This window comes from Eschrichtius robustus, chromosome X (assembly GCF_028021215.1).
Source record: "Eschrichtius robustus isolate mEscRob2 chromosome X, mEscRob2.pri, whole genome shotgun sequence".
Taxonomy (NCBI): domain Eukaryota; kingdom Metazoa; phylum Chordata; class Mammalia; order Artiodactyla; family Eschrichtiidae; genus Eschrichtius; species Eschrichtius robustus.
In genome coordinates, this window is record NC_090845.1 from 126,344,691 (window position 1) to 126,355,296 (window position 10,606).

A 10,606-nucleotide genomic window follows, 5' to 3' on the forward strand; every position below is an offset into this window, starting at 1 on the left:
TTTCACTTTTTGTGAGTGTGTAAGTGTATGCTTCTTTGTGTGATTTTCTCTGTATAGCTTTGCTTTTACAATTTGTCCTAGGGTTATGTCTGTCCATTTTTTTTTTTCTATAGTTTTTAGCACTTGTTATCATTGGTGAATTTGGTTTGCTCGCTCTCTTCTTTCTTTCTTTCTTTCTTTTCTTTATTTTACTACTTTTTTATTTTTAATACTATGTTTATTATTTTTTATTTTAATAACTTTATTTTATTATATTTTATATTTCTCTTTTCTTTCCTTCTTTTTTTTTCTACCTTTTCTTCTGAGCTGTGTGGCTGACAGGGTCTTGGTGCTCCGGCCAGGTGTCAGGCCTGTGCCTCTGAGGTGGGAGAGCCAAGTTCAGGACATTAGTCCAGCAGAGACCTCCCAGCTCTACATAATATCAAACAGTGAAAGCTTTCCCAGAGATCTCCATCTCAATGCTAAGACCCAGCTCCACTCAACAACCAGCAAGCTACAATGCTGGACACCCTATGCCAAACAACTAGCAAGACAGGAACACAACCCCACCCAATAGCAGAGAGGCTGCTAAAATCATAATAAGGTCACAGACAACCCAAAACACACCACCAGACATGGTCCTGCCCACAAGAAAGACAAGATCCAGCCTCATCCACCACAACACAGGCACCAGTCCCCTCCACCAGGAAGCCTACACAACCCACTGAGCCAACCGTAGCCACTGGGGGAAGACACCAAAAACAACGTGAACTATGAACTTGCAGTCTGAGAAAAGGAGACCCCAAACACAGTAATGCCACTGGCATTACTACCACTACCACTGGCATTTTTCACAGAACTAGAACCAAAAATTTCACAATTGGTACTGAAACACAAAAGACCTCGAATAGTCAAAGCAACCCCTTTCCCTGGGATCTGACCTCGGAAGCCCGAGCCTCAGCTCCCAGCCCCCACCCGCCCTGGCGGCTGAGCAGAAACAGAGGACTTTTATACTATGTAGAGGACTACAGTGATACATGCTGTCTTCAGATCTGTGCCCACCAGACCAATATCTATGTTCAAACCTCAGCATGGCCCCTAGAATTAACAAGTGCACATAACAAGGTTGCAGGATACAAGGTCAACAAACAAAAGTCAATCAATTTCCATAGAGGGTACACCATTTTACATTCTCACCAGCAATCCAAGAGTTTTTAATTTTTCCACATCCATGCTAACACTTGTTATTTTTCATTTTTAAAAATTATATCCACATAGTGGGTGTGAAGTGCTATCTTATTGTGGTTTTGATTTGCACTGGCCTAATGACTAGTGATGTTGAGCATCTTTCATGTGCTTTTTGGCCATTTGTATATCTTCACGGGATAAGTATCTATTCAAATCTTTTGCCCATTTTTATTTGGGTTACAGGCATGCCTCATTTGATTGTGCTTTGCAGATATAGCGTTTTTTTTTTTTTTTTCAAATTGAAGGTTTCTGGCAACCCAGCATTGTCAGATGATAGTTAGCATTTTTTAGCAATAACGTATTTTTTTATTCAAGGTATGTACATTGTTTTTTAGACATAATGCTATTGCATACTTAATAGACTACAATATAGTATAAACATAACTCATATGCACTGAGAGGCCAAAAAAATTTGTGTGACTCGCTTTATAAAGTGAGTATGCTATACGTATTTGATCTTGTATCTTGCAACCTTCCTGAACTCATTAGCTCTAATAGTTATTTTGTGTGGGGATTCCATAGGATTTTCTTATATACAATCTCATGTCATCTGTGAATAAAAATAGTGTTATTTCTTTCTTTCCAATCTGGATGGCTTTTGTTTCATACTCTTGCCTAATTGCCCTGGCTAGAACCTTCAGTACAATGTTAACTATAAGGGGTAAAGGCAGACACCCTATTTTCTTTCTGACCTTAGGGGAAAAGCTTTAAGTCTTTCAACAATTAAGTATGGTGTTAGCTGTGGGTTTTTTTTGTAGATGCCCTTTATTAGGTTTAAGAAGTTCCTTTCTATTCCTAGTTTATTGAGGATGAATTTATTTTGATGATCATATGAATTTTATCCTTTATTCTATTGATATGTTTTTCAATGTGGTATGCCTGTCCTGGACCTATTTGCCCTCAGATCTATCCCTCCCTCTTCCCCTGCTCTGCTCTCTATTATGTAGGAGCTGACATCTGCAGCCTGTAATTCCTAGGCTCACTTACATTTTGTTGCCATCTTGGTTTAGCCAACTGGTGGCACCAGCAGGAGATTACAACCCAGGAGAATGAAGCAGTCGGAGTCCTTTTTGCTCTGTATCAGGTGGCTTCTCCCTCCATGGCTACATTTTCTCCACGGCTCCAGCTCCCCTAAGACTGGCCCACCATGGCTTCAGATCCTATTGAATGCAACACTTAGACTCCAGTAACACTATCATCTTTCTTTGTCCTTTCAGGCTAGAGGTGGGAGTGAATTCCTCATGTTGCTAATTGTTGGGTTTCCAACTCTCCCTTGTTTAGCTTTTCTCTCAGTTGTGAAACCAATCCCCTACATTAAATTCCCTGTGTTATATATTTACTTTGGTTTCTATTTGCCTGGACAATCCCTGACTTACATGTGGCCAATCATAGTGACAGATTTTCTAGCATTAAACTTCTTCACATTCATGGGATAAACCCAACTCAGTCACTGGCAGTTAAATATGTTTGTGTCTGTTATAATTAATAACAAAAAAAACAAAAACAAATACCCCTGGATCATGAAACATCCTCGAAATATTCTATCTCTTTTGTCCTCTTTAAAGCCTACTCAAAAGTTTTTACACACTTTAGTGTGTGTATACATACACATACATATATAAATTCTAATAGCATAAGTAATACAGTGATACCCTCAACTTGTAAAATATTCAAGCAATACACATGAAGCTATAAAATACTATCTGTATGATACAGCTCAAGTGATACTCAGTGAGAAATGTATAGTTTTCAATAGATGTATTGGAAAATAAGAAATATTTAGAACAGCCAAGTACCTCAAGAATGTATGGAGTGAATAGTATATTCAACCTAAAGAAGTAGAAGCCAGGAAATAATGACTATTAATGCAGAAGTAATGAAATAGAAACAGCAGAGCCAATGAACACAACACATTCCTCTAGAAATACTTATAAGATGGTCATATTTGCAAATATCAATGATTACTAAAGAAAAATCAGGAACAACACATGAAATAAACTTGTACAAAATTTAGATGAAGGGATTTTAATATAAGGGAACACAGCAAGTTCCCTCAGGATAACCAAACCGTGGACAGGGAAAGGTTTCCACATATAGAGGTATTTCAGCTAATAGCACAAGAAGGAATGAGAGAATGAACATTCTGTGACTCTTAATGGATTGATAAAGGTGATAACCATGGACTGCTGACATCAACACAAAGAACGACCAGGCATTATATACCTCCTAATGGAAGTACAACACCTAGGGAGTGGTCTTCTGGAAGAGAGAAAACAAATTTTTCTAAGGCATACTCCCAAAAAGGGAGAGGGGAAATTATGCAACTCATTTTCCCCAGCCAGCTCTCCTTGATTCAAAAACCAAATGTGGACATCCCCACCCCCACGAAAAGAACACTTGAGCCAAGCTCATTCACACAGTAGTAAATATTTTACAATAGCATAGTCAACTGAGCAGTGAATTAAATGAGCAAATGGGCTGTGCCCAAGAAATGAAAATATGATTTAACATTAGAAAATACTTTCAATTGTAATTCCCTACATTAACAAATTAGAAGAGAAAAAAAAATTTGATTGTGCCAATGGGTATAGAAAAAGCCTTTGAAAGAAATTCAGCATGAGTTCATGGTACAAACTTCTGGCAAACTAAGAATAGGAGGGAACTTGCTTTTCCTAAATTCTACAGCAAACATAGTTAGATGTGAAATGTTAGAAGCATTCTCATTCAAGTCAGGAACGAGACAGATACTCTCACCTCTACTGTTCAAATCTGCACTGGAACACAAAGCCAGAGATATGGATATCAAAATAAATAAATGAATATTGAAACGAAAGAGATACTATTTGGTAACAATATCATCAACTGCCTAGGAAATTAAAAGGAATCAGTGTGTGGAATATTCAAATAAATAAGGGACTTCAGAAAGAAAGTGTATGGGAGGACAATATAGCAAAATCAAGAGCCTTGCCACACAAAAGCAATAACTAATTAGAACATGTAACAGACAATATCCCATTCACAACAGCAACAAAATCCAGAAGTCACCTAAAAGGAATTACAAATCACAAGACCTATGATATCTTTATGGAGGCAAACATAAACGTTTACTGATAGATTCGGATTTTTTAAAAGTCCCAAATAGGGCTTCCCTGGTGGTGCAGTGGTTAAGAATCCGCCTGCCAATGCAGGGGACACGGGTTCAATCCCTGGTCCAGGATGATCCCACATGCCACGGAGCAACTAAGCCCGTGCGCCACAACTACTGAAGCCCGCACGCCTAGAGTCTGTGCTCTGCAACAAGAGAAACCACCGCAATGAGAAGCCCGCACATCGCAACGAAGAGTAGCCCCCGCTCGCCACAAGTAGAGAAAACCCGCACGCAGCAACAAAGACCCAATGCAGCCAAAAATAAATAAAAATAAATTTTTTTTAAAGTTAAAAAAGAAGTCCCAAATAAATAGGCGTATACCATATTCACTGATGTGAAACGAAATATTTTAAAGACGTCAATTCTCCTCGAGTTATTTACAGATTTAGTGCCTTACCTGTAGTTGCCAAAGTGACAATCAAGTTTGGGCTGTTGTCTTCCACTCCCAGAATCAAACCTGGAAAACCATAGAAGGGAGAATGAAAGCAAATAAGCAATGAGGTATTAGTCTCCTAGGGCTGCTGTATTAAACTACCTTGAACTGGGTGACTTAAGCAACAGAAGTTTATTCTCTTACAGTTCTGGAAGCCAGATGCTCTCAATCAGTTTCACTGGGCTGAAATCAAGGTGCTGGCAGGGCCGCACTCCCTCTGAAGACTCTAGGGGAAAACCCATTCCTTACCTCTTCCAGCTTCTAGTAACTGCTGGCATTCCTTCGCTTGTGGGAACATGACTGCAATCTTCAAGGTCAACATCTCCAAATATCTCTCTGCTCCATCTTCACATTGCCTTCTCAGTTTGTCGATTCTTCTTCTGCCTCCTTCTTGTAAGGATACATGTGATTGTACTTAGGGCCCACCTGGATAATCCAGGCTAATCCTCCCACCAAAAGATTCCTAATCATATCTGCAAAGACCCTTTGCCCAAAGAAGGCAGCATTTGCAGGTTCTAGGGACTGAGATACGATAACTTTGGGAGGGCCATTTTTCAGCCTACCAAAAATATCAACAACAAAGCCTTAACAACAAAACATGAGAAACCCTTGGGGGAGAATGAAGAACTGGTACTTGGTGAGAGTGAGGGGGGCAGCAGGCAAGTTTGGGAGGGTCCATAGCCTGAAATTGATGGCAGATGAAGGTAGGTGGGAGAAAGATTAGGTTGATTGACACAGTATGACTCCAGAGCCTGTGTTAATCACCACCTGAAACCACTTTAGTGAGTGCAGCCTGGCCTTAAAAAATATATTTTAATAAAAAGGATGTACTAAAAATGGAATAACAACTATAATGGTGAACCACACTTACACACACGCTTGGTAGAGACATAAAACATTTCTTAACATCAATGAGGCTTAAGAAAAATGGAAATTACTATACTGGACAATGCAATGTTAGATAACCTCAAAAGAGTAGGAAGTCTCCAAATCACACTGCTCAGCCACTTCAGTACAGAAAATAAACTTTTAGAACAAAAGTATGTTTCCAAAGTATATGTCTGGCGGGTGAAGAGACCCATAGGAAGGTGAGCTGCTTTTCTGAATCTCCACGACCCGTCATGGGCGCCACTGCTCTCCCATCTAGCACCTAGCCTGGGAACCAAAACCTTTCTCTGAAAGGTTTGCAGATGGGCAAATGCTCACATCTGGCAGAAAAGAAGGAATCTCCGAGAGAGCAATTAATCAAGGAGCCAGCAGCCAAGAGGAGCACTCTCATGAGTGAGGACAGAGCGATCCAACCCCCGCCCCCAGAACCGTGTGTACCCCGCAGACTCCCCCTCCATCCCTGATGTTATCCCCGGGAGACTCCTGGCAGGTATGTCGGGATAAGCACCGCCCCCCCCTCATTTCCGACTCTGGGAACTCCGTGGTGCCAGCCTTGATTGAGGGAAGCTCTCAGGAGGAGGGGGCTCCGGCAATTCCAGGAGTCAAAGTGCTGATCCCGTGGGACGACTGAACTGACCTGCCAGACAGAACAGAATGGGCCTCAGCCCCGTCTGAGCCCGCTTTCAGCCCCTGGATGTAGTGTTTCCCGACTTCAACCTTTGGAATCTGAAGATGAGGCTTCAACTGCTATGACTGCACTCAGGCCAGCAAAGGGACGAGTCCCAGACTCTGCCAGTCGCCAGAGTGAGGACCCTGAAGAAACCTCCCCCTGCAAACAGAGGGTGATCCCACAGACACCTGCCTTTTCCATCTGCCTTTGAGGCCCCAGGTATGGTTGACAGACAAGCCCCACCCCCCTTCACACTTAAGGGTCAGGGCCTCAGGGAGATGGTGCCCTTGACCTGAGGGACACATCCTCAGACCAGCAGAAGGAAGGGGTCCCGGGCCCCGTCAGGAGTAAACAGGAATGCCTTGAGGAGGACTGAGATGCCCCCCATCTTAGAACCAGAGGGGTCCCTAGAAATTCACCCCGACCAGTGTTGTCAGGCGCAGAGACGCCGGCAAGTGCTGGAAGGATAACCCGCTCTCCCCATTCCGGGTGGCGGATCTCAGGAGGTGAGACGCTCGGTCTGAAGGCGCGAGCATCAGGTCGGCAGGGTGAGAAGGCCCAGATCCCGCCAGGCACGAAAGCGAGGCCTATAAGGACGGGCCGAGGGGACCGCCCCCCGGGACCGCCCCCCACCCCGCCCCGCCCCGCCCCGCCAGTGCCGTCAACCGCAGGAAGTATTCCCGGATGTGATGTTTCCTACTTTCGCTTTCAGAGTCTGAAGGAGGAGAGGCTTCATCATGGGGGTGCGGCCTGGGGTCAGCGTCGGGAGGAGTTCCAGGTGTCTCCAGGCCTCGAGGTGAGGGCCTTGAGGGGCGACTAAGGACAGTTTTCTGTGCAGAGCGGGCCCCGCGGAAATCCTGCTGCTGTGCTCAGCCCTGGGCACCTCCCCGACGCTCCGCCCTGCCGCGGCTGAGGGAGGAGAATGCAGGAGGCCTAAACGCTGTCAGGAGTAGCTGTGACTGCACTGAGGAGGGCTGAGGGGACCTCACCGCAGAGAGAGGGCGGCCCACGGAAACCCGCCCTGCGCCTGCTCCAGCCCTGGGAGACTCCGGCAGAAGCAGCTGGGAGTGGCGTCTTGGCACTTTGGTCTCGGGGAGGTCTGAGTGGATGTCAGGTGAGGGCGGGGCAGGGCGAGCTAAGAACCTGCCAGACGTAAAGCCAAATACCCTGATAGAGATCGGAGGGTACCCCCACCCCGAAACAGAAGGGCCCAGTCCCTGCCGTCGTACCCGAGAGGCACAGGGCAGAGGAGGCCGGTTGTGGTAGGCTATGGCTCCCACCGTGGGGCTGGGAGACGTGGTCCCTTGCAGAGACGCAAGCAAGGCTTCAATCTGAGGATGCAAAGCCTGGCCAGCTGAGGCGTAGTGTGGAGCAGCCCTGTCAGGAATAAAGATGGATCACGTGATGGGTCCTCCTACCCTAGATAAAGGCGGGCCCCACGGAAGCCCACGCAGCCCCTGCTAGTAGCCCTGGGAGGCCCTGGGCAAGTGGGGTCGGATGTGGTGCCCCCTCTCTTCCTCCTCAGGGTGATATCAGGGGGACGTCAGCAGAGTGATGGGGCCCAGACCCTGGCAGGGGAAAGACCGGACTCTGAACAGCACTGAGGAACCATCCTCCCGAGAACAGTGGGGACATCGCAGAGGCTGGCCCCACTGCCCCTGTCAACACTGGGGGGCCCACGACTGTACCTGTAGTCTGCATCCTGAGAAGCCCTCTCAGTTCTCCTCCTAGGAGTTCTAGGAACCGGGAGGCGAGTGCCTTGGTCTGAGGCACGTGTCCTCAGGTCAGCATACGGGAGACAGCCCAGGCAGTACCAGAAGTCAAAGCAGAGGCGCACACCCTGAATGTCTACCAAGGCCCCGCCCACCCCAGAACAGAGAGAATCCACAGTGCCTGACTCTACCCAGCCTGCTCTCAGCCCTGGAATCCTCGGGCTGCACCCTGAGGAACTATCTCACTTCCTCTTTCAGTTCTTAGGCCAGCCAGGACAACAGGAGCCCTGTGGCGCCTGGGAGCACCCCTAAAGAGGAGCCCTGTAAGTCACCGTTATCAGAGCCGCCCTGGGAGAGTTTCTCAGCTGAGGCCACTGACACCCTCCCTCTCTCCCCCAGTGCCCCACCCTCCTGTTGGCTACCTCCATCACAAGTCATCATGTCTCTGGGTCAGAAGAGTGAGCACTGCAAGCTTGAGGGAGACCTTCAGACCCCCAGTGAGGCACAGGGCCTAGAAGGTGTGCAGGCTCCCATGGCTGAGAAGGAAGAGTCCTCCTCCTTCCCCTCCTCTCCCTCCTCCTCCCTCACTCCTTTGATCCTGGGCACTCCAGAGGAGGTGCCTGCCACTGGGGCACTGAGTCCTCTCCAGAGTTCTCAGAGAGCCTGCTTCTCACCCACTGCCACCACAGCCACTCCATCGAGTCAATCTGATGAGAATTCCAGAAGCCAAGAAGAGGAGGGGCCCATCACCTCCCAGGCTCCACCAGATCCTGAGTCCTTGCTCAGTGATGAGCTAAACAAGAAGGTGGCTGAACTGGTGCAGTTCCTGTGTGTCAAATATGTAACAAAGGAACCCACCACAAAGGCAGAAATGCTAACAAATGTCATCAAAGAACACAAGGACCACTTCCCTGTGATCTTCAGCAAAGTCTGTGGGTGCATGGAGGTTGTCTTTGGCATTGAAGTGAAGGGAGTGGACCCCACCAGCCACTCCTATGTGCTCGTCAAAACACTTGACCTCACCTACGATGGGATGCTGAATGATGACCAGGGCATGCCCAAGACCGGCCTCCTGATACTTATCCTGGGTATGATCTTCATGGAGGGCAACCGTGCCCCTGAGGAGAAAATCTGGGAAGTGCTGAATATGATGGGGGTATATGCTGGGCAGGAGGATTTCATCTACGGGGAGCCCAGGAAACTCATCACCAAAGATTTGGTGAAGGAACAATATCTAGAGTACCGGCAGGTGTCTGACAGTGATCCTCCGCACTATGAATTCCTGTGGGGTCCAAGGGCCTATGCTGAAACCAGCAAGATGAAAGTCCTGGAGTTTTTTGCCGAGATCAGTGGGTCTGACCCCACTTCCTTCCCATCATGGTATGAGGAAGCTTTGAGAGATGAGAGAGCCCAGGCCAGAGCTGCCACCGGGGATGATACTAGTGCCACAGCCAGTGAAAGTTCCAGTGTCATGCCCAGCAGCCTCTCCTGCCCTGAGTAAAGTCCGAAGCAGATTCTTCAGTCTTCGTCTGAAGACAACAGCCAATGTTCTACGTAGTGGAGGGCCAGAGTGGATCTGGAAGGAACAGTGTATAGCATCTTTGTGTTCCTGTTGTATATGGTTGATTTCGAGATTTATCTTTTTTTTTTACTTTGGCTTTTTTTCAAATATTGTTTAATTAGCTCCCGAATCTAAGTTTATGAATGACAGTGGTCACACATTTATAGCTGTTTATCATATTTAAGAATAAGAGTTTTACAATTTTGCAAAACACATTGAGAAACCCCCCATCTTTTCTTGTGATTTGAAACAAAATAACATGGTGTTAGAATAGGAATTTCCTTGGAAACCTGAAAGAGCCCAACAGTAAAATTGAGGAGTTCTAGGAATAGATGAAAAAATGTGAAGGATGGCTAATTCTTGGGTTCACTTATCTCTTTTAGTCTGTTGTTATGTAAAATTAAATGATATGTACCTGGATATGCTTGGCTTATTCAAGAATGTGAGAGAAAGTAAATCTTAAATCTTTCTCGCTGGTTCATTTCTTCGCCAAACATTAATTGAGTATCTGCTCTTTGGAAAGCCGTATGTTAGAGGTGGGGATCCTAGGCTAAGCAAGACACACCCCTCCCAGAGATTGGCAGGGTCTAGGTGCAGCAATCAGATCAGGAAGATGGCAAAATGTCCTCTAGGAGCCAACAAGGTAAAAGAAGGGGTGAGGAGGTGGGGCTCCAGGGGAGAGCAGTCAAGTGTAAATGCCCTGAGCCAAGGCTGCTTGAGTCTTTGCTGGGTGGTGGCAGGGGCCTAACTCTCAAAAGCTGTGTCTCACAGTTGAGAGAAATGTCTGCCATGGAACTGCTCTTAGCAGTTCCTTTTGGATCCTGGATAAAGCAGAGAGAAATCCCTACCTGAGGCAGGTATGGAAAGTGTCCTGAACTCTTGTAAAAACCCAGTGCAGTCGACACAGTGCACGAACTAGGCGTTCTACACAAATCATCTGCAAGGATTTCCTGACAAATAGGACGAT

At 46.3% G+C, this 10,606-nt stretch overlaps 1 protein-coding gene across 1 annotated transcript; it reads left to right on the top strand.

The window, feature by feature from the left end:
- Positions 1 to 7,081: 7,081 nt before the first annotated feature.
- Positions 7,082 to 10,081, top strand: LOC137757236 (putative MAGE domain-containing protein MAGEA13P). The gene is made up of 2 exons (XM_068533904.1): positions 7,082 to 7,480; positions 8,337 to 10,081. Exon 2 carries the CDS (start codon positions 8,518 to 8,520, stop codon positions 9,577 to 9,579), a length of 1,062 nt encoding a protein of 353 aa, XP_068390005.1. The 5' UTR covers positions 7,082 to 7,480; positions 8,337 to 8,517; the 3' UTR covers positions 9,580 to 10,081.
- The last annotated feature ends 525 nt before the right edge of the window (positions 10,082 to 10,606 follow it).

Excerpts from the sequence above, each read along its gene's own strand:
- LOC137757236 (XM_068533904.1), top strand. The coding sequence starts at position 8,518 with ATGTCTCTGGGTCAGAAGAGTGAGCACTGCAAGCTTGAGGGAGACCTT.